Source organism: Zingiber officinale, chromosome 2A, assembly GCF_018446385.1.
Source record: "Zingiber officinale cultivar Zhangliang chromosome 2A, Zo_v1.1, whole genome shotgun sequence".
NCBI lineage: Eukaryota > Viridiplantae > Streptophyta > Magnoliopsida > Zingiberales > Zingiberaceae > Zingiber > Zingiber officinale.
The window spans coordinates 1691280-1715028 of NC_055988.1; the positions used below are offsets into that span (position 1 = coordinate 1691280).

A 23749-nucleotide genomic window follows, 5' to 3' on the forward strand; every position below is an offset into this window, starting at 1 on the left:
TCAAATTTGTTATTACTATTATTTTTAATTCCGAGTTATTTTTTGTAGAAATCAGTTTGAGTAGAGTATGGTACGGTGATCTATCAATATTACAAAATTTTATTGTATACAAAAGTAGGTACATTTCTTTGACTCTCAAATAATTATCCTTGTATAATTATTTGATTATTTGTATAATTTTTTAAAAAAAGAATTCAAATGATATTTAAAATAACGAAATGCTTGTTTAAAATAATTAAACCACTAGAGAATAAATAATTGATATTATGTCCGATTCAATTCATATGGGGATTAAGATGGAAAATTTTATTTTAAAAAAATTAAATGAATATCCTAACTTACTTTTCCATTGGTTTCTGTCTTTATATTCTTTGATCTTCCATACTCTTTGATATTTTAAATGTTAATATTTGTAGTTTCTTGTTTTATAATTTTGCTATACTTAAATGAATTAACATATATAGTATGAAAAAGTTGACTTGTGTTGGCTTTTCAGATTAACCAATAAAATATTAATTGGAATTGAACAATCGTAATAAATGGAGGAAATGACATCCTAAAAATGAAAATTTCGAGTCTAACTTTAAACAGAGTATCCAACCATATACATGAGTGTTTGGTGTAGCTTACTGTCAATAAAGAATATTTCTTTATCTGATGATGCTTTATTGTTGTCATCCTTCGATAAAGGCTTTTAACTTGTATATTAGATTATCTCCTCGTATGTCTATGGTCTATATGTCTGTATAAATCTTTTTTCATATCCATAAGGTCGGCATTAGGATGATCACTAAGATAACGGATCTATTTTTTTTTAACTTGTATATTAGATAACTTAAAATATTATTATACTTTGAGAATGTTGGCTAATTCACTTTTTAATTGATTTATCAAATTTATATCACTAATACATTATGTTAATACTCACATGATTTATAATATTTATTTATGTTAAGATTATATTATTAATTGAAGCAAAAGTGATACTGCTCAACCCAATATATTATCGCCCCCACGACAAGATAAAGTCATATAAATCATGAAGAATATTTTGCCATAGTACAATGTTAGGGTGAGATTATATTGTTGATTAAATAGTAAGAATTGTCAAGTTTTCATGATAATAAATGATTTCAAATTTCAACATAAAAATGTTATATGATTAAAAAGCAAACAGTAATTTTTTAAAAAAAACTTTCTTTATTTTTAAATCTGTCCTCCCAAATAAAAACAGAGCATAAGTACATTCTTTCATGTACACATCACAAATGAATTAATAATAATATTTTTTTTCCCATTTTTCACCCTCTCTATTTTCCTTTAGATTTTTTTTACTTCGTATTATTGTCTAAACTGGACCGCTATGGGCCGGCGGTTGAACCGGGTCGAATTAACTCCAGAACTCTGGCTTTGGACATGATTCGGTGGACCGGACGGAATCGCGTGGTGCGCCATCGAGCAAAACCCTACTCCAATCGGCATCCTCAGTATAAATTGCAAGCGAGCTGAAGCAGGGACAGCATTCGTTAAGGGGGCAGCTTCCATCTTTCTCGTCGCTGCCTCCGCCGTAGTTCACTATCGCTGCCTCCTTTGCCGTAATCCACTATCGTTGCTGATTCGGGGCTAGTAGTTTGGTTCGGGAGTGTGTTCCAGGTACTTGGATCGATGATTCTGTGTTCCAGGTTTGGGATGCGTTTATCGGTTGATCTTGTTCCAGATCTGTTCTTTTTCGTTTTAATTGTTGATATCATTTTCTGCTATGTTTGGTACCAGAGCTTTGATCTGATAGCTCCTCTGTTCCTCTTTCTGGCTGTAGTTTCTGTTCTAATGGGATTGTTTTTTGTGGCATCTTCAGATTCATATTTGAAAATTTGAAGTCTAGAACAATATGGCGGGTGGGGATCCTACTGAACTGAAGGAGGAGGTCCCAGAGGTATCAATGTTGGGGTTTTCTCTAGCTAGTATGTTTTATTATTGAAACACTGCAGGTTGCATTGCTCTTTTGGTAGGATCATTGTATCGTCCGGTTGTAATTAATTTGACCCCATTGATATGTTGTCAACTTTTCATTCTCCGTTGCATTGTTACTTTATTATACCTTTTACCTTTTTATTTCTATTTGTTAATTTTCTTTTATAACTTTTGGCTACTATGGATGTAGTTGGTGCCCTTCGATCCAACTAAGAAGAAGAAAAAGAAGAAACCCGTGGTTCAGGATCCTGTTGAAGAGGTAGACAAATTAACTGAGAAAACAGAAAATTTAACAGGTATTATAATTGGTGAAGCCCATTACTCTTTAAAACTTGTTCATCCTTGTTGATAAATCATATTTGTGATTTTCAAAGATAAAATTATCTTCTTGTTTCAGTTACTGAATCAAGCGAACCTAGCTTTGTTGGCTTGAAGAAAAAGAAGAAGAAACCTGTCAGTAGGAAAGCTCTACCGATTTGAGCCATATTTGCTAAAATTACTATAGCTACTTTTTCTTAATTATATTATTCTTTTGCATATTTATTGACAGGTTGAGACTAACTTCCTGAATGATGAAAATGAAGACCAAGACCAAACCGGTAAGATCTCTTTGCGTAGTTTGTTAATTCAGAAGATTTAAGTGGGTTAAATGAACTTTTTGAAAATTGCAATAATAGATGCATCCTTATCAGTGGATATTTTATTTCCAGAAAAATAAAATACCCATGCTATTAAAACATTATCCATGCAAGTGAGTGTTGATGTGCAGCGAACCAAGTGCAGTGAGCTTTTAAATTCAACGCATTCTGTCAGTTCAACAACATTGGTATTCACTTTATATCAAATTTTTCAAATCATGTTAAGAGACTTTCGTGAAAAACTAATATTTAAATAATATAGTCTGTTTTTGGGTAGTTTTCAAACAATTAGAGCACCCTTTAGCTATTTGCATTAACTAGGGGCACCCTAGGGTAAGTCATCCAGTGATATTTCTGAACTATGCATGGTAACCATATGCAACAATCTTTCTTACCATTAGAAATTCAAGAAATTGTATTTAATGAATTTGCTTCTAGATAACAATGTAATTGATCAACAGGTGATCAAGTTGGGGAGGATGAGGAAGGAGAAGGTATTGTCCTTGGAGTTAGTCGATACCCTTGGGAAGGAACTGATCGTGACTATATATATGAAGAGGTATGTACCGTTTATTATTTGTATTTTTTTATTCCGTTGAAAATGGTCTTGAAAGATGACTTATATAAACTTTAAAGTGGGTGTACTCTTGAATTACATGTAAATCTTTTGGGTGGCAATGATTTTGAAAGTTGGCTTTCCTTTTTGTGTGAACTCTTTGGTAGATTGTTTTAGTGGAGTTAATCAACTGAAAGTGATGAGTAGTTTGTGCTTTTGGAGGGAAGAAGAGATCAATGGCGAAACTATACACATTGTACCCTTCTACCACCATCTTTGTTGATGTTTTTTACAGGCCCAATCATTGTACTGCATTTTATTGGACCAACCAAACTCAGAGTCTGCCTTTATTTGTATGATTTGCAGACTGTAGTGCCACTTAAAAGTTGCAGGCTTGCATCTTGTGATTTTTTTTTTTGTGTGGGTGTGAACCAACGCGCCGATCCCACCTAGTGGGATAAGCCTTGGTTTGTTGCAAGGCAGTTCTTATGATAAGTTGGAAGTTGGATTTACTGAGGCCTTCCTACATTTACATGTCTGGTGACCTTTTGTTTTCTCTTGGAGCCATAATTCTCAGAATTTTTATTTAAATTCTGATATTTGTATATGTTAATACAGCTTCTGGGTCGAGTATTCAATATATTACGTGAGAATAATCCTGATCTTGCTGGAGATAGACGTAGGACTGTGATGAGGCCTCCACAAGTTCTTAGAGAAGGAACCAAGAAGACAGTTTTTGTGAATTTTATGGATCTGTGCAAAACGTATGACTGCTTTCTCTTGTGTTTGCATGTTCTCTTACTTCACAGTTTTACTACTAATTGCATTTCATGTTGTTTCGTATGCCATTGTTGGCACCCTTTTTTAGCGCAAAATTGTAAAGCTTGTTAAGCAGTAGTGATGTTTGTTGCATTAGGATAAACTTGGTTGGTATCTTACAATGGAATGCTAATTTGAAAGACAATTAGGTTGTTTCACATTAATTTTTCTTGTTCTTGACATGAGTTTGCATGTTAATTTTTTTTCTCTCTACATACATTCTTAAGCTACTGGAAAACTGAGTTGTTGTTTAGACCCACAATTTATGAAATGATTTTCTGGTTGGTTCTAAATTGTAAATTCATCTGCTGTAAGTCTATAACTCTAAACCAAAAGCACATCTTTTGTTTGCTTTACCATAAGTCTCACATTCATGAATCATGATATTTCTATATAATATCTTATTAATAGGAAATCAATTTTTTTGGATGTTTGTAAATTGCAAATCCATCTGCTGTAACTCTAAACTAAAAGCAAAAATCTTTTGTTTGCTTTACCATAAGTTTCACACTCATGATACTTCTATAGTATTTTTTGTGTGTTCAGTTTTCGGCGATGACAATTGCATTGTATTAAGTTATTTATGTTCTGCAGGATGCATAGGCAACCAGAGCATGTTATGAATTTTTTACTGGCTGAAATGGGAACAAATGGATCACTTGATGGGCAGCAGAGATTGGTTATTAAGGGAAGATTTGCCCCAAAAAATTTTGAGGGAATCCTTAGAAGATACATCAGTAAGTCTTTGCGAGAATTTTGAAGTTTACATTTTTGATGCATTAGCATCCATTATAGGCGGCCTGTTTACTTTCATGTCAAACATCAGCTTATTTTCTTCACTGAACAACTGGCTAGATAAATCAAGGGCTGCTTCATTAAAAAATTTGGTTCATAACCAACTCATCATAAAACATGTTATAGCCTGCTGGTAGATTTTACCTTCAAATATATCCAGTTAATTATTTACTTAGTGGATGAACCTGAGTAAATAAAGCTTATTTAATTATTCTCTTGTTTTTGCATGTTCTCTTACTTCACAGTTTTACTACTAATTGCATTTCATGTTGTTTCCTATGCCATTGTTGGCACCCTTTTTTAACGCAAAATTATAAAGCTTGTTAAGCAGTGATGTTTATTGCATTAGGATAAACTTGGTTGGTATCTTACAATGGAATGCCAATTTGAAAGACAATTAGGTTGTCACATTAATTTTTCTTGTTCTTGATATGTGTTTGCATGTTAATTTTTTTTGTCTCTACATACATTCTTAAACTATTCGAAAATTGGGTTGTTGTTTAGACCCACGATTTATGAAATGATATTCTGGTTGGTTCTAAATTGTAAATTCATCTGCTATAACTCTAAACCAAAAGCACATCTTTTGTTTGCTTTACCATAAGTCTCACACTCATTGATCATGATATTTCTATATAATATATTATTAATAGGAAATCATTTTTTTTGGATGGTTGTAGATTTTACCTTCAAATCTAGCCAGTTAATAGTGGACCTTTATATCCTATTTACTTAGGTCGATGAATAGGAGGAACGAGGGGTGGTGGAAGGAAAGGGAAAGGAACACAATTTCCCTCCAACCCATTCCCTTGTGTTACTCAATTAGGCATGCCATGTGTTTGTTCTTTCCAATTTGTCCAATAATCACCTTTCTTTTCCTTCAGATGAGTATGTAATATGCAATGGCTGCAAAAGTCCTGATACCATACTTTCAAAGGAGAACCGATTATTCTTTCTTCGCTGTGAACAGGTGAATGTTTAATCTGATCATATGTCTAATTAATTGATATATTTTACTTTGATCCTGTTTATGCAGGGTTACTTTTTCCTTTTCCTATGTTCCACAAGGCCTATGATGATCAACTAGTATATTTTTGCCTACATTGCATGATTAGTTTGTGATAAAAAAAAAACATGGTATTCTGAGGCCTTGCTGGTAATATAGCAGCAGAATTCTTGTATGTTATTGTGGCATCCTGCAAGTATAAACACGATATAAATACTGGTGCAAACTTAATAAAGTTGCACTTCATGTGTGTTTTTTATTCTGTTAGGTGAGTCTGCACCTTTCCTAAAATGACAATGGAATATTGTTCGCCTCATCCCTTTATCTGTGCACTGTCTATTTGTTTATATTCATCATAGGGCCAATGATGACCAACTTATATTTTGCCTACATTGCTTGATTAGCCTTATGATAAAAATATCAAGTTGTTCTGAGGCTTTGGGAAGGATTAAAGCATTAGCAGATTGGATTTTACTTGATATAGAACAGCAATGGCATTCAGATTCACTTTCTCTACCGGCCTCGTTCAAAACTCTATTCAAATGTCTGGGACATACTCCACAAACTTACACCTCAAGTGATCAGCATTTCATTCTTTTAGCTTGTGTTTTCTTCTTTCCCTGATACGGACTTCAAATTGTAGTCTTCTCATTTTATTCTTCTGAATTATGCAACATTTCATGGTTTTAATTTATCACGAGGCCCAGGATGATCAACTAGTATTTGCCTACATTGCTTGATTGCTGTATGATAAAAGATTATGTTGTTCTGAGGCTTTGTGAAGGGCTAAAACATGGAAAAGTAGCTTTAACGATCAATACATCTAACTTGCAAAATGATATGACATATCATAAGCATGCTATCTGTCTTCCATTGTTCCTGTCTTCATCATTCCAGAAATTACGCCTTTTTTTTCTATGATATTAGTTTTTCCTATTGCCAATGTCTGTCCTCGTTCGAGCCCCTAAAATCCTTTTCCTTTTGTTTCTCCTCTTCTGGTCCCCAAATTTTCTTTTCTTGTTTCTTCCACTGTTTTGGTTTTCTTCTGGCACGATGAATTTGTTCATTTTTCATGCAGTGTGGCTCTTCGCGCTCAGTCGCACCTATCAAAGCTGGTTTCGTTGCACTTGTGAAGCGTCGGAAAGGCACTTAAGCTGGTTTCGTTGCACTTGTGAAGCGTTGGAAAGGCACTTGAGCTGAGTGCACCTATCAAAGCTTGTTTCGTTGCACTTGTGAAGCGTCGGAAAGGCACTTGAGCTGTGCATTCAACCTGTTTGTTTCTGCCTTTCACGAACCAAAAAGAAAAGAATTTCTCCAGATTTGTTTCCCTACAGTTTGGAGCTCGACATTATTGCATCTGTAGCCTGTTCACCATCAATTCAACAGTAATTAAGTATTTGCCTTGGTCCTAACAAAAAAAGTAAATACACTGGCAGGATTTACCAGTTTGTTAAAATTATTTGAAAATGTTCTGGTTTTGCCTTCAGGAGTATACATTTCTGCTTCGTTTTGCTTGATTAGTCAGCCAACTAGAAAGTTAATTCTCAAAGGCAGTAAGGGTCTGTTTAAACCGAAGTGTGGATTGCTGAGATTTTTAAGATAGCCTCAAGTTTCCATCCTTTGTTCATTCAAGGAGACTTGAGGTGAAGGAGCTTGAAACTGTCTGGGTAGAATTGTCCCTGGGCGTGCGGCAAGGTCAATAGAGCTCAGCCAGGTATGTGCCTAGTTAAAACTTCATTTTATGTTCCTAGTTCAGCGAGTGAAATCTAGCCTTTTGGCATTCTCCTTTATAGGTCTTGGTTAACTCTTGCACCTACCACTATTGTAGCAGAACAACTTTGCGACTTACCTCTTTGTTTTTGCTTTCAAGTGCCAGAAAGGGTGACAGTGGGATAAAGATCAGGAATATTTGCAGTTAAACATCGATGAGAGGCCAATTGGGTCGTGGTGGTGTCATGATGAATCAGGCACGGCGGCAATGGGCGCGTTTGATTGGGGTTATCCTTGATAACCTTAGTAGGTTATCAAGGATAACTTTGTTTTGTTCAAGTAATTAATGATTTCCGATAATGCAATATCCTTGTCATGTTAAGAATTAGGGAATATAATCCGGAATCGGAAAACTTTGGAAGCTTTAGGTTTTTCATTCTAAGGTTAATAACAATTTTCTTTCAAAATTATCCTCTAAGTGAGTAGGAGGCGACTGCAAGCAAGCGGCCATTGTGGAGCAACAACAGCCGAGGCCGGCCATCGCCTAACGATGACAGTTTGCCGTGTTTGCGCTGCTTCTTATGCGGAAAGGGAATGAAAAGCTAAGAGTGGGTTTAGTTTGGGCATTTTTTTTTATTTTTCTTGTGAGAATGTGGTTTTTATAAAGTGTTTGGTTTCCAGAGAGCATTTTGACCTTTATGATCGGATAAATGATCTTTCTTATCTATTGGAAGAGATGACCAAAAGAAAGGGGTCAATAAGGATAATGTTTAGTTCATCAAGAATTAAAACGAAAATAAGATAGAACTATTTGTTACCGATTAGAAAGGGCCTCCAAAGAAGCAAGTGATACAGAATTTTCTACAAGTAGCATAGTCAATATGTTGGTATTTTCATATGTTTTGTTTACTCTAGAATTACATTAAAACATTTAGAATATGTTGGTATTTTCATATGTTTTGTTTACTTAGAATTACATTAAATTTTCTAAATACTAAGATAAATTTTTATAGAAGATATTATCGGAGGGCATAATCTCAATATCGAAGTTAAGAAACATGAGTGGTCAAAAGGCTAATGTTTTGAGATTATTTATGAAAAAGTGAAACAAAATAAGTTACAAATATCTATCTTTAGTAATACGGTTTGCGAAAAGATCAATAAAGAATTATATCTGACTATAAAGATGAATTATGGTGTAGATAGGTTCAAAGGTAAATGGAATCGTTTACGTACCAGGCAACGACTTTTTGTTACATTACTTGTTCATATTGGTGTGATAATGGATCTTGACATCGATTTTATATGGTAAATATTTGTATCCATTGAACTATATATTTATATATATGTTAGTGTATAATAAAATATTAATTTTCCTAAACAATGGTATAGAAAAATTAAGGTTGACAATTTCACCCGAACTCGATGGAGGATCCAACATCCGAGCCGAATGAAGGAGGGTATGGAGAGACTATCAATACCTGATACCCGACCCGAATACCCGATTAAATAATATATATACATATATTAAAGAAAATTTTCTTTTTCTAAAATCAACTTACTATTTTTTGTTGATATCAGTAGGCCTATATAGATATTTAATCTTTTTTTTAATTATATATATATATATATATATATATATATATATATATATATATATATATATATATATATATTTAATAGGATGTTAATTTTAATATGTTTTTGTTGAATGATAATAGCTCGATAGAAAAAAGAAAAATTACACGTATAGAATATATCCGGTCCTTTAATGGGTATGCGTATACCCATTGGATATCTTATACCCGATGGATATGGGTACGGAAGATATAGAATCCGACCCGAACCTAACCCATTGACATCCCTACGAAAAATAGAAAGGAAGGCTATGATTATTCCCACATTCTTATTGAAATTTTCGACGGGATAATTACAACATATGATATGCAGAAGGCTTCTACTCAATTAAGTCTACCCATTGACATCACTACGAAAAATAGAAAGGAAGGCTATGATTATTCCCACATTCTTATTGAAATTTTCGACGGGATAATTACAACATATGATATGCACAAGACTTCTACTCAATTAAGTCTCACATCTTATGTAGAGGGAGAACTCAAAGAAACATTCATTAATAAAGATGTATGTTGAAGTCGTTGATGATGAGAATGAGGATGTTGGAGGGGAATCTAATAATCGATGACTTTGTGGTGCAGAATCATTGAATAATTATTGACGTAAAGATTCTAAACTTTAAAAAATTGTAAAATATGAAGTTTGTATGGACAAGTGGAGTAATACAATACAACAGCTGAGTGGAGAATCTATTGCTAGGAAAAAATGGAACTAGCGTGTTCAATGATCTTTACTCTATAGACATGTGCATGCAGATTTTAAATGGGATGGATAATTTATCTACCAAAGTGTACGCAAAAGCTATAGAAACTTTCCTTAAATCTGGTCTGCGTGAAATTTTCATGAAAATTTCATCAAATAAGAGAACTGAATGATTGTATTGCCTCAATCTTGAGCATACGTAGGATCATATGTTGCCAAGTTAATGAGAATTGCTTTTATTACCTAGCTGAAGACTATTTAATATTAATGGAGTTTATTTGATTTCTAGGCTTGAATATTTATACTTGTTTGATATTTTGGAATTTAATATTGAAAATTATGTTGAACTTTTTAATTTGAATTATTTATTGATTTGAGACGAATCTATTAGTAATTTTATGAATTTGTGTTGATTTTAATATAAGTTTATTGTAGGTCTTGTCAAGCTCTAATGATGAATTTGATGAAGTAGGCCCAGATATCAATTTGCTTATATTGGGTATCACAAATGAATTTTTTCATGACATGATAACTGATTTTCTTGGATACATTGATCGAATGTCATCATTCTTCATATGTTACATATAAGAAATACTTAATGGATATCCTCAAGTTTGCTTTGACAATTTTTGTATGTCAAGATATATGTTTGTAATTTTTTATAGAACATTAAAAGAGATGAATCTATTGTAAAATGGAACGAAAATTACAATTGAAGAAGGTGTCGCTATGTTCTTACTATCATCGAGCACAACACACGATATTGGATGTGCAGATCGATTTCAGCATCCATTCTACACCAATAGCAAATAGTTCAAACGAGTTCTATGAGCTGTTTGTACGTTAGACACATATACTATTCGACTATATGAACACTGATGTCCTACCTGACATATTGAATATCCAAAGTGATTTTTGTATTTTAAAATATATATTGTACCGTAATGTGTCTAGATACATTAATAATATATCCTTAATAACACATTGTGGATTTTTTGAATTGTCTTGGAGCTATTGATGTGACTCACGTGTCAACATGGGTACCAACATCAATTCAGACATCTTTTCGTGGTAGAAAGATTATTGTTATACAAAATACAAAATATGATGTTTGCATGCAATTTCAATATCCTTTTTCACATTTGTGTATACTAGTTGGGAGGAGACAATAAATGATTCAAGGGTGTTCATAGATGCATTGACAAAATAAGAAAATAATTTCCTTAAATCTCGTGTGGTAAATAATTGATAATACTCTCTCTATGTATATTTATTCATGTTGGTCGTAATATTATAGAGCGGCACATTTTGATGCTCAAATTAAGATTTTGAATTTTAAAAAATATGTTAAACTATGAAGTTCAGAGTGATTTTAGTGATAAGAATCAATTTCAATTTATCCAAGCCAAATAGCTCAAATGTGACACATGATGAAATTACAAGTCATACATGAAATGATTATGTGGAGTAGAATCCATAATTAACTTTGTATTTTTTTTTAATATATATGAGTATGTGAAACTAAAAACAATATGTTTTAACATATTTGCCCTTGCAATATTAATTATTTTATTTACCATTTTCCATATTAACTTACTAAACGTATTTCTCAATTTTCTTTTCTATAAAAATAAAAATACAGCATATCATACCAAACACACTTTCTATTTTCTAAAAATTATATTAGCAAACACAAAAATAGAAATAGAAAATGAGAAGTAGAAAATAGAAAATGAAAACAGAAAACACTCAAACCAAACCAAAAGAAGCTAAAAGCCTACTCCTAATTTGGAGATACCTGATGACCCGTTAAACAGCAGAGATCAAAGGGTGGAGCAGACCATTTCTTTGAAGTTTTGCTTTCAGCAATTAATAACAGAAATCGAAAACCAAGGACCAATCCAATCTGGTTAACATAACAAAACATTCTAGTTCTACTAACAAACCAACACCTCTTTATTTTGTTACACGACCATTTCATTCTTAAGAGGACACAATACAAGATAATTCAAGTTCCACGGATTACTTGAAACCTCAATATCTAATAATATTACTATGCAAACTCAACAAATCCAGTTAACAAGGACATTAATATCAAAACAATAGAAAAGCAAAAGGCTAGAGTTCCTTGTTGAAGATTGATGCGCCATATCACCTTTGAGCTCACCTTCCCTTTGGGTTCATGATCTGTGAGAACACAGCACTAGGAGTCAAGCTGTCAGAGTCGACACTTGCTAGACTCTGCCCTCCGATACTTATCGAGGTGGTTGATGTCGTTGTGATACTCGGTTCCATGGATGGATCATCGACAATTTTATTTCCAATCATCATAGGAGTTTCATCGGATATACCGGTACTGATGCTGCCGCTTTCCTCAGCACTCTCCTGCAGCTGGAGGGCAAACTCAAGGTTCCAGAGAACATCGCCCATGGATGGTCTTTCTGTGCTGTTATCTGCCACACACTTCTCGGCAGTATCTGTGAACTTCTTGAGGCACTGTGGTGCGATCTTGCCCTTCAGGTAGGGGTCGATGATGTCATCAAGCATTCCCTTCTTCTGGCAGTGCACTGCCCACTCAGCCAAACTCACTTGTTCCTTTGGAAGTGCTGGATTAAGAGCTGGCCTCGCGCAAAGGACCTCAAACAACACAACCCCGAATGAGTAAACATCCGACTTGTCGGTAAGTTGCTGCCTCCTATAGTACTCCGGGTCAAGATATCCAATGCTACCCTTCACAACTGTGCTGACATGGGTGTGGTCGAGCATCGGGCCAGTCTTGGAAAGACCGAAATCTGAAACCTTAGCAACCCATTTCTCATCTAGCAGGATGTTTGTGGTCTTCACATCTCTGTGGATGATGATATACTTGGCACCCGTATGGAGATAGTGCAGTCCGCGGGCAGCTCCAATGCAAATCTCAAGTCGTTGCCTCCAGGTGAGGGGTGGCTTCTGAGTCTTGTATAGATGCTCTCGCAGTGTGCCGTGCGCCATATAATCATACACGAGGATCATCTCGCAGTTCTCCTCACAATAACCAATCAAGGAGACAAGATGCCTGTGCCGGAGCTTCGAGAGCATCTCAATCTCAGTTTGGAACTCATGCACGCCTTGCCCAGACATTGGGTTACCGCGCTTTATAGCAACATTTGTCCCACCATCTATCTCCCCGCGGTACACCTTCCCGAATCCACCAACGCCGAGGAGGAGCGACTCATCAAAACCTTTGGTTGCAAGCTTTATCTCCGCGAACGAGAAGTGGCGGCATAGGTTGGCCGGGAGCGAGGAGGCATAGCTGCCAGTGGCATTTGTTTTGGCTGATGTCGCCGAATGAGAATTGCCATAAAGTGAGAGAGGCAGCCAACCGGAAGGCCCGTCGCTGCTACCCGCATCCTTCCCTTTTGCCTTGTGGCGCCTGCAGAATCCCACGAGACAAAAACCAGCAATCAGAAAAACTAACCCTCCGGCCACTCCACTGGCAACGACTGCAGCTCTACTCTTGTGGCTTGTGGACCGACCATAAATCCGGCTAGCATCCACAGGCGGCTGAGGCCTCGGCGGCGGATTAAGTCCGGCAAGACTAGCATTGCTGTTTTGAATCTTGAAGACCTCAAGACCATTCAAGATCGCATCATAGTACTCTGGCTTCTGCTCGGTATCTGGATGGAGAGCAACCCACATATCCATCTGCCCACTTCCTGTTGTAAACACAACATAGTCCTCAAACACAGGCTTGCCTATCCCATGGCTCCATGCGATTACATCGGCATTCTCCTGCACAGTTTGGTTGTTAACGTAGATATGGAACACTCTCTGATTCACCTTTGTCATCGGATACTGTATCTCACAGAAATGGAACCTCACAAGATAGAAGAAACCAGCATCGACGGTGACAATCCATGTCAAGTTGTAGTTCAGGTTAACGTTTGTATCCGGTCCCATGGATCGCGCGGTCGAGTAAACATCCAAGGGTGCGGTGTAGCTCGGCACACCGGAGGTGTAAGCAACCGTGACATTGGGGTCATTGGAGTAGCTCACGCCGAAAGCGGCCCCGAAGATATACTCCGAATCATCACTCCAAGTGCGAAACAGGCCTGAATCCTGAGTAGGGGAAAGGAATTGGCCACCCACATTGAGCCGATACATCGTCTCCATTGCCATGTCTGGCTCTATAGGGAATGACACAGGAGGTCCACCGGTGAAAAGGCTAGGACTTCCTAAGGTGAAGACGTCCGGCATCGACACGATTTCGACACCGTTAATGAAGGCAAAGGCATTTGGGTGGGAGCTTGATGGGGTGAAGGTGAGGTCCAACCCGCCGCCGGTCGAGGTGTTGACGGAGTACTCACGCGTGAGGTGGTCGTAGTTGAGAGAATTGGCGGTCAGGAAGGCGCTGAAGTTGCTGAGAAGGGTGCGGTTGTTGCAGGTGACGTCGAAGAAGGCGTCGGACTGGGCGTGGGTGGAGTAATTTGAAGGGTAGAAGTAGAGGCGGATGAACTTGCGGCCAGAGCCGACGGGGAAGGAGTAGGTGTACGGCGAGGTGAAGATCCTGGCCGTCATGTAAGGTACCTCCGGGACCGAGGAGGCTTGCTGGGAGGCCGCGAGGCCGGCGGAGTCCAGCGAAGGGGCAAACTTCGATCCGGTGTCGGCGTTCCAAACACGGCCGTCTGAGTCACTGGCCCGCCCAGAGGAGCCGCAGTTCAGGAGGATGTAATCCCTGGGGGTGTACTTCGAGTTATCACCGGCGGCGAAGACGAGCAAGAGGAAGGAAGCAAGGAGGAAGGCCGAGGGCCATCTGAAATGGCGCCAGTTCACCATGGAAAACAAGGAGGGACTCCGATCTAGGAACGGAGGAACCCTAACGACGGCGAGGAACTGGATCTTGAAGGAAAACTTCGAAATCTCACTCGAGTTCTCGCATTTTTGCTCAACTCAAACAACAAATCGACAGAAGGAAGAAGAAGAAGAAAAATGCAAAGATCCTGCAAGTTTAGTCAGAAACATCGAGAGTTTCAACTCGAAATCGTCAAAATGAGAGCAGATCTGGCAAGAAGAGGAAGGAAATACCTCCGGCGAGATCCGAGCGGCGGCGGAGATTTAGAAAAAAACGGCTCTTGCTGTCTTGCAGCTCATAGACGACAACGCTTTTTCTGGATTCCTATAACTCTCCGGTCTCTCTGTACTCAAATCGGGTGAAGTTGGCTGGCATCCGCCACCGACGTGGCGGTGGTAACTGTCTCTCTCACTCTCTCTCTCCGGACGCCACCGCGTTGCGCCAGCTATTTGCCAGAGGATCGACGGCGGGATCGCGGGGTCCGATAGATCGATCAGTCGATCACGCGGCGGGCAGCCGTCGGATGGAGGCTGGGCACGGGAGGGTGGTGGTGGGGCCCGCACGCAACGTGGGCAGCGTGAAGGAGATTTTACGAGTCCCCGAAGCAGCGCTTTTTGGGGAAAGGAACATTTTAATTGCTTTTAGTTTAAAGTCTTCGAGAGCGCGCTCTTGACGGTGATGACCTTTAACTAGCAATATACCTTTTTTAAATCTAAAATATTTTTTTATTGTTTTTTATTATCATTAAAGTGCTTAATTATTGGCGGGCATTATCGTTAATAAAATTTAGAGATATTTTAAAAATTAGATCTTATGTGAAAAAATAATTTAAAGGTTAAAATGGAACCAAATAAATCCAAACTTAATAAACCGAATAAATTGATTTCCTTTCAAAAGGACGGAATAAAATAATTTTTTTAAACTAATCAATAAAATTAAATTTTTTAATAAAAATCAAAATCAAATAAGCCGAAAAAATATTAATTAATTTGGTAAAAACTAAATTAATTAAAAAATTTAGGAATAAAAATTTTTTTAATTTTTAGTTAAATTTTTTTAACATAAAAAATTTAGTGGCTCAATTTTTTTTTTCAATTTATTCAATTTAATCGAATAAAAAATTCATTAGTTATCCTTTTATGGATAGAAAATTTTTTATTTTTTTTTCTGCTAGGCTAATAATTTTTTTCATTATCAAATATGAAGTTTAACAGACCAGAACATGGGCTAAAGTCAAAAAGGTTGGACGAGTTGATAGTCAAGTGAAATCGAACTCAATTTACAAAAAAAAAAAAAAAAAAGTGAAATTAAAATTTTACTTACAAGTGAAATTAAAATTTTACTTACAAGTGAAATTAAATAATTTGTTTTAGAACAAATTCATAGCTACTAGCTATGAACATTAGGAACGTTATCACACGCAGCTCTCTCTCTATATGCGATCGACAGGTATATTTCCTGGCAAAAAAACATTAAATCAGTGAGGTAGCTTCAATCATGCAACACAAAACAAATAGACAGCATATTGAAATTGATAGCTAAAAATGCTCAAGTTATTGTATTAAAACAGACAAACAGAACATAACAATTACTTCAATGGTTCAAAACAAAAGAAAAAAAGGAAAAATTGAAAAGATCAAGGGCGTAATTAAGAATATCAGATGAATTCCCTACTGTTCTATCTTGCAAGATTTAAAAGTTTCTAATTAATTACTTTTTGTGAATAGAATTCTCCAACTAATTGGATCCATTTCCTATTGGAGTGAGATTCAATGGCCCCTCTTCTTCCTCATCTTCCCCCTGCACCTTCACTTTAAACCACTGTCTTTTGGAGGTAAACTTTTTTATCTCAAGCCTCAATCACTCACTTTGTTACGTTCTTCTCATGTAAGATCCCAACTTCGAAAAAGGCCAATCAGATTCCAGCTTTAAAAAATGTGGAGATAATAAAGTGTATAATGACATTCAGCAGAGGGTAGGCTGAATCCGTTCATATTACTACTGTCGTAAATAAAATATCCCTATCTAACAGCTCAAAGTGATCAAATGTTTCATTAAAGTGATTGTATTAGTGCTCTATCAAGTATTAAGCCCAATCCATCAGATGGGGGACTCCGAAAAGCAAGAACATATAGATCATTTTAGGTCACAACTAATACATTTATATACAACATAACAAATTCCAAGAAATTGACATAAGCTAATTTGATACAATACAAATATCCTAGTCGAATTCTCTTATACTTAATTTGTTTGTTTGGCCTTGTGGTATTCACTAGTTTATTTTTCTCTATATTCCAAAATATCATTATATGTTGCTGCTGCTCATGTGTTTCTTTTTTATCCTTCACTATCCGTCCATCCATCCATCCATCCATGATCCATCATTGATAATTTATGTGTCAATTTAACATAAATGGATCACAGACGTAACCATTCTCCTTTCTTTTACTCATCGTGCAGCTTTGGAAAAAAAGAACAGCCATTGTCCATTCTTTTACCCTTCGTCTCCTTTTCTGATTTACAAAATCAAGTGTCTATTTTAATCTAGATAGTATCATCTTTTCCTATCTTTAGACCAATTTGCCATCTTTATAAATAACAACTAAATTACACATTACTATCTAATAACTATCATGACTTAGTGCAAGTTAAATTGTTATCTTAGTTCCTCCAACTTTATAAAATTGCTTTACAAAACAATTAGCTAGATAGAATATTTCTAATTACATTATAACTAATTAGATAAAAGCTAATTTTTCAATAAGATATCTAATGTTATAGGAACAAATTGCATAAGTAGAACTCACTCACTAACGTTAAACAATAGTCAAAACATGCTCGCAGGTAGATTAAATTGTAAGGATCAAGTAAAAGTTTTATAACCAATTATATAGATCTTCTTAACATACATGATAGAAGTGATTAGGCGGCATACCAGAAACAGGAAGGTAGATCCAAACCCCATGCAGGGGAGGAATTCTACTACTCTCTTTTATCCTCCTCATGGTCACCAGCCGAAACAAATGCATGATCAATGTTCTTTCTTTCCTTCCTTTCCAGTTTGCTCAAGGGATCACCAATTCCTCTGGCACCGCTTCCAGTAAGAGGACCCTCATCATCGAAGTCATCATTTGTATCCTCTGAATATGCATATCTGCAAGTAACACAACAGCACATATGTATAGCAAAGTCTATAAACAATCTAATCATATAATTAAACGAAGTTATAGCCACAAATGGAAGAATTTCACGGTAGTGATAATTGTCAAGGCAGATCTTCAAGTAGGAATTGATATTTTAAATATAAAAGGTGCATAAAGGTTGAGAGTGGCACCATCAACTTATTCAGCATATAGATTTTACTTCATATAGAAAACAGAAAAGAATCTTCAAAAATCCTGCGACGACCAAAGAAACAACACCAAGGTGTACCTAGTTGGATTCTGAGATGGAGCCCACAGGATGCAGATAACTCCAAGGAGTACAAAAGAGAGAACACTCCAGAATGCAGAGACAATCCAAGCCCTTTGCCAAAGCTCACTTAACGGATCAATTGCATTAAAATACAACTGCAATAAAACAAGAGTATATTTCAGGTTAACTAGAAAGTAATAAGTGGAATAAACTGCTTTTGCAGGTGTGCTGAAAATCATCACTTCATGGCTAAAATAAACACATTTGCAACAAGCACTCTGCCTACAAAGCATGTCTATCTCTTCTTGATGTTGAGAACTTTATATGATTAGCAACAGCATAATACTACAAACTGATTTTTTTTTTTTTAGCCAAAGGAAAAAAGCAATTATATGTGAGATTAGGGTTTCAGTATTCTGGAAACAACCTCTTGCAAAAAGCAGGGTAAGGTTGCGTACAATGGATTCTTCCCGGGACCCCGCATGGTGGGAACTTCGTGCACCGGGCTGCCCTTATTAGGGTTTCAGTAAGTGTTTAACCTACTCTTATGATAGATACTGGTCAAGGTACTCCAGTAAGACGAATAAAAGGGATAGCATAACATGGATAGAGATACAAGGTTGCCTTGTGGTAACAAAGCAATGAAGCATAAACAAGTCGCTTCAGCTTAAGTAATTTTATTATATATGCTAATTTACCTCATAGCCAATCCAGACAATTGATAGAAGCACAGAAACAGCAAGAGTATTGGTAAACTTGCGATATAGTTCCAGTTTTGCTGTGTTTCTCCTAACCTGAAGCAACATGCCAATATTTAGAGCAAGCTAAATGGTGAGAGAGAATCAGTAGATCAACAATTAGAATAAGACACATGCCCTTTTAACTTGAATGTTGTAATAGTAATCTTTAGAGTTGCGTAATTTGATACAAGAGCATCAAGCAATACCAGAGACCTGGTTTAGTAGCCTTGCATGAGGTGATCATGTTTCAGTTCTTTTCTTATTTAGATGCATAAATTTGGAGTCTAAATTGCTGATGCACGTAGATGTTCATGATTGATAGGTCAGCTGATATTGATTCCAGTTTATTAATTCAACGTAAAATGACAAAAAAAAATGTGAAAATGATGTACAAAATAGTAAATAGATCTAAAGGACATCTCGATCTTTTGATCCGTTGATGAATTAAGAGAATGCAAACTTTATAATTAACTCCTAAATGTAATATTAAAAGAGGGAGTTCCCAACTTTATAGCATTTGAAATTTTGTTCCCTGTTGCAACCTATTTTCTCGCCTTAAGCTTCACTCCTTGTAGATCTTGAACAATTGCTTCTCAAAGATTGCACAAGAAGATGCTTAACCTGTTATAAGTGCAGATTTTTTGGAAACGCTGTTCTAGAGTTCTTCAATCAACTCCAATTACCTAAAATGCTACATCCAGAGCATGTGTACAAATTTTCTATTTGGTTTGTTCATAAAACTTCCGGGCTTCAACCAAGGAATTAAATGCAGAAAATAGGCAAGACTTTTTATCAGTCAACTGTCAAATATAGTGGCACAGACCTAAGCACCAAACAAAATGGTATGCCAACTTTTATATTATAGTTCATCCTGTGCTTAAGAAGTATGCTAAGGCAATACTGACATACAACCTCATGCCACAAAATACAATCACTGTCAAAGACTACATGAACTCATTCATAGATTGTGCATTCCTCTTTTACCATATGATGCAGAAACAGAATATGAAATGTGATAGCTACTAGCAAAAACAAAGAAATGTGTAAGACAATCATCAAGTTAATTCAACATCAATCTAACATGGATGTCATGGATAGAGTTACCTGAAGCTTTTCTAGAGTTTTTGATAATGATGAAAACATCCAGACAATGAAAGTTGCATCCAAAAGAGCAACAGGCAGCACCAGGAACAGTCTTGCTTTTCCAGCAAAGTCATTGATGTTTCCCAAATGCTCAACAAGTTCTAGAGCTTCCGAGGCAATGAAATATACGACCCCGAGAAGAGCAACTGTTGTTGTTATGCCACCCAAAGTTGGTCTGACAACACCATATCCCATTGAAACAACAAGAAGCAGAAGGCGAGAAACAGTCTTTTTGATGGCCGTGAAAGTGACTGCCCAAATGGTTATACCCATAGGTCGAGTTCCAGTAGAATTGAAGTTTCCGTACTCAAAGTACCAAAAAGACATTTCACACATGCCTAAAGCAATAACAGCTGTAATATGATAGTGAAGATGCAGTGTATGCTTCCAATGCCGCACAAATTGGAGAAACCAAAAGAGACCAAGCAGAAGATATGCCAATGACATGAATCCATAGAATGTCATTAAAGGAGCCATTTTCCCAGGAAGATAGCCATGTGGATTTCTCCAAACAGTTCTACCTTTAATTACAGTGCCCACAAGTTGTGGATCACAAAACATAAAGTAAAGATAGTACATTCCAGTTTTATTGATGGGAATAGCTTGTGCATTCATGGTTGCCTCTTCACCATTCCCATCAAAAAATGTTTGCACACGTACTGGTCCATCTGAGTTATCCTGACTTGGGCGAATGATCACTTCTCCTACTTTACAGAGGTTCTGATCATGCAACTCACGCGTGCAGCATATATCGTCAGTGTCCAAGAATCTACCACCAATCTTGTCCCTATCTTGGATTTCAACTAGTATAGCTTCTATTAATCCAGTCTTTTGCTGCATATCACCATGCTTGGATGCTGACTCTTTTGTCCGTTTGAATATTACAAGATCAAACCTGGAGAATACATTGACTAGCTATAGTGGTTTATATTTGAGAGAAATGATGCCCATTTAATTAAAAAGAATTTCCATATATTTCTGATGAAGTATCTCTAGGCCTTACTTGCCTGTCTCTATTCAGTTGTAATCAGTGTCAGTCTCTAGTTTATATATATTTTATTAAGTTTAAAGTACACCAGGCTATCTAATTCCAATGTAAATGATGGAGGAAAAAAACATGATTAAAACTGTTTAATGCCAACCTACATACGAAGAATATTATACAGAAGAGAAATATAAATAAGTGCCCTAATAAGACCTATCTTGAGCTCATTATACGTCAGCCCTTGTCGAAACTTTCTAGCAATCAGTGTGCATGCAACACTGCCCTATAACATATTAACATACAGGTCAACAAATTGAGACCGAGTTTCAGCCACGCAGCTTGTTCAAGTACAAAACAAAAAACAACCACTATGCTTCAACATTTATTTCTGTTTATGCAAACGTGAAATTAAAAAAAAATCTAAGGAACACATTAAAGCAAATTAGAAATATTTGATTTTGGGGGGGAATATAAATACTTTTTTTTTTGCCCCAATATACACAATGTTGCAAAAGAGCACTTTCAAGGATAGCAATTCTACCATAGACTCTCGCATATCAGTTTCTTCAATGCCAATGAGGGAACGGGAAGCCTAGTGTTTTTTAAAAGTCATTGAAGTTCCTAAATTCGATCAAACAATTCAACAACAACAACAAATAACGAAATCGAGCACGACCCAATCAAAGCTAATCCGAGAAGAGGGCAATGTACAAAATTCGCCACCCTGGTCAGATCGGAGGCATAAAACACGAGATCGGAAAGTGTAGAGGGAGGGGAAGCTCACTGGACGAAGGAATTGCCGTCGGAAGCTGGAGCGGTGATGTTGACCTCAGAGGACGCGTAGAGACCCTCGCTTCCGCCGTGGAAGAAGAAGGAGTTAGAGCGCGGGGCGAAGACACCATTGGAGTACTCGTGGATCGAAGCCTCGCCCAGGCGGAGGAGCAACAGGAGGAACCCTAGAAGAAGCATTGCGCCCGGCGACAGTTGGGAATTCTGAGGAGGCTGGAGAAGGATGGCTCTGGGGGAATCGTCGATTTTGGAAGGATCCGAATAATCGCCGTGAATCGGTAAGTGGACAAGCTGAATAATCCATGAAAACAATAATAATAATAATAATAATAACACTAACTTAATTAAAATTGTATTAAGAGAATCGGTGGTTTATTGGTGGCATGCAACCGGCCCACCAAATAGTCGGCAACGGTTATTTTTATTTTTTAAAATTCAATCGTCTTGCAAAATAAAAAAACATGAATGTTGTCAAATTTTTTTTAACTCAATCGAAGTTTGAAAAAAAAAAATATATTAAATTGTTATTAATAATCAATCAATGTTATTTTTTATATTAAATCATTATTAAAATATATAGATAAATATTAAATAAAAAATATTTATAAATAAATGGAAGACGAAATATTAAATTGGAGAATTGTAAAAAATATAATTAATTTTATTTAAATATAAAATTAGATGTAAATTAGTAAATTATTATGGGACTATTTAGTTAGTAGAATATTTGACTAAGAAATTAGAAATATTTGAGAGTCACATATTTGATTGATAAGACTGATGAATATTTAGTTAGTAAAATATTTAATTTTGAGATTTTAGATATTTGTATGATAAAATATTTGAATGATAATATGAAAATGGGGGCCATAATTATTTGAAAGAAATATCCTTTTCTATTATGGATGCTCTAAGATTGCTATAGCGACATTGTTCTTATGTTGATCGACATTGTCGTAATAACATGGTCCCACCAAGTCCGATCTCCTCTACCCATACAACGAGAAATCATGCTCGAGCATGCTAACTTTGATCTCAACTTCAGATAGTCACTAATGTGAAATTGATCCAACGAGACTGCCTACCTCAAAAGCGACATTGGACTAATGAGCAGAGAACACCAAAAGTCGCCCTTGACGTAACGTCTCACTTGTGCAGCTAGCCAACCTATGACACTTTACTCGTGTGATCATCCACACGGCCCACTTAGGCATGGTATGACAACTTATGTGGGCCATTGGTTGGGATCTTGATCACCAGTTAGAGGGAGTGAATAGACGATCACCCATTTCGTTCACTTTCTTACAATTGTTAACACAGCGGAATACAAACAAACACAAGTAATACGAAAGCTAATAACTAAAAGACTATAAATTGTCATGCCCCCAGAAGAGTCCTTGCCAGTCGCCAGAAGAAATTTCGGCAACATCTCCCCTGTACGGGTGACAATCTGAAGCATACTACATACAAAATATACATCAGCCACACTCGGCTGGAATATATATACCATAGAAAATGGAAACAACACAACCATGCAGTTTAATATACTCAGCCTACTCGGCTGGACAAAAAAATAAAATAAGCACAGCGGAAAGAAAACGAAGAGAAAACCCACAAATTGCAAAGTTATCAAAACATCACAAATACCAAGTCCACACAACAAGTATCAACACATAGTTCTCACAACACCAAATCCAACGAATACGAAATGCAAGTAAAGAGAAACAGAACAAAAATCAATTTTCGAATATGACACGGGACCCAGGACTGGCAACCGGCATCTCTCCAAGCATCCATGAATAATCTACTGCTACCTGGCGAAAGAAAACCAATTTGCGAGGTGGTGAGTATTGAAACTCAGCGGGTATAGAAAGATAGTGCATGAATATAACGTACAACTAGAAAGTGAGCCAAGAGTATACAGTCTCATAAAGGAATAGCAGACACTAAAATAAAGTCATTATGCTCATACCTGAAACCATATCCTATGCTAGGTATAGTAGGTCAGA

The 23749-nt window shown here is 36.4% G+C and overlaps 3 protein-coding genes and 3 non-coding genes across 6 annotated transcripts; 4 read left to right on the plus strand and 2 right to left on the minus strand.

The window, feature by feature from the left end:
• Positions 1–1492: 1492 nt before the first annotated feature.
• Positions 1493–7263, plus strand: LOC122040477 (eukaryotic translation initiation factor 2 subunit beta-like). Its single transcript, XM_042599801.1, has 10 exons — positions 1493–1653; positions 1856–1933; positions 2162–2267; positions 2369–2424; positions 2522–2570; positions 3071–3168; positions 3784–3929; positions 4579–4721; positions 5664–5749; positions 6864–7263. The coding sequence occupies exons 2-10, from the start codon at positions 1889–1891 to the stop codon at positions 6936–6938; spliced, it is 804 nt and encodes a 267-aa protein (XP_042455735.1). The 5' UTR covers positions 1493–1653; positions 1856–1888; the 3' UTR covers positions 6939–7263.
• Positions 5844–5932, plus strand: LOC122044776. Its single transcript, XR_006129780.1, has one exon. It is a non-coding gene; the product is annotated as a small nucleolar RNA SNORD34 (small nucleolar RNA).
• LOC122044777 lies at positions 6142–6226 on the plus strand. The gene has a single exon (XR_006129781.1). It is a non-coding gene; the product is annotated as a small nucleolar RNA SNORD34 (small nucleolar RNA).
• LOC122044778 lies at positions 6483–6564 on the plus strand. The gene has a single exon (XR_006129782.1). It is a non-coding gene; the product is annotated as a small nucleolar RNA SNORD34 (small nucleolar RNA).
• A 4482-nt stretch (positions 7264–11745) lies between the features above and the next one.
• Positions 11746–15312, minus strand: LOC122040476 (receptor-like protein kinase FERONIA). The gene is made up of 2 exons (XM_042599800.1): positions 14900–15312; positions 11746–14814 (listed from the first exon to the last, which is right to left on the minus strand). The coding sequence occupies exon 2, from the start codon at positions 14648–14650 to the stop codon at positions 11999–12001; it is 2652 nt and encodes an 883-aa protein (XP_042455734.1). The 5' UTR covers positions 14651–14814; positions 14900–15312; the 3' UTR covers positions 11746–11998.
• A 656-nt stretch (positions 15313–15968) lies between these two features.
• LOC122040478 (transmembrane protein 87A-like) lies at positions 15969–22030 on the minus strand. Its single transcript, XM_042599802.1, has 6 exons — positions 21736–22030; positions 19928–20861; positions 18782–18877; positions 18102–18238; positions 17605–17823; positions 15969–16124 (listed from the first exon to the last, which is right to left on the minus strand). The coding sequence occupies exons 1-5, from the start codon at positions 21918–21920 to the stop codon at positions 17652–17654; spliced, it is 1524 nt and encodes a 507-aa protein (XP_042455736.1). The 5' UTR covers positions 21921–22030; the 3' UTR covers positions 15969–16124; positions 17605–17651.
• Between the last annotated feature and the right edge of the window lie 1719 nt (positions 22031–23749).

Bases quoted from the DNA above. Each gene is read 5' to 3' on its own strand.
- LOC122040477 (XM_042599801.1), top strand. From the start codon at position 1,889: ATGGCGGGTGGGGATCCTACTGAACTGAAGGAGGAGGTCCCAGAG. The intron at 2,268-2,368 runs GTATTATAATTG...TTCTTGTTTCAG, and splicing joins GAAAACAGAAAATTTAACAG to TTACTGAATCAAGCGAACCT. The intron at 3,930-4,578 runs GTATGACTGCTT...TATGTTCTGCAG, and splicing joins TTTATGGATCTGTGCAAAAC to GATGCATAGGCAACCAGAGC.
- LOC122040476 (XM_042599800.1), bottom strand. From the start codon at position 14,650: ATGGTGAACTGGCGCCATTTCAGATGGCCCTCGGCCTTCCTCCTTGCT.
- LOC122040478 (XM_042599802.1), bottom strand. From the start codon at position 21,920: ATGCTTCTTCTAGGGTTCCTCCTGTTGCTCCTCCGCCTGGGCGAGGCT. The intron at 20,862-21,735 runs GTGAGCTTCCCC...TGTATTCTCCAG, and splicing joins GACGGCAATTCCTTCGTCCA to GTTTGATCTTGTAATATTCA. The intron at 18,239-18,781 runs GTAAATTAGCAT...GTTTTATTGCAG, and splicing joins TTGTCTGGATTGGCTATGAG to TTGTATTTTAATGCAATTGA.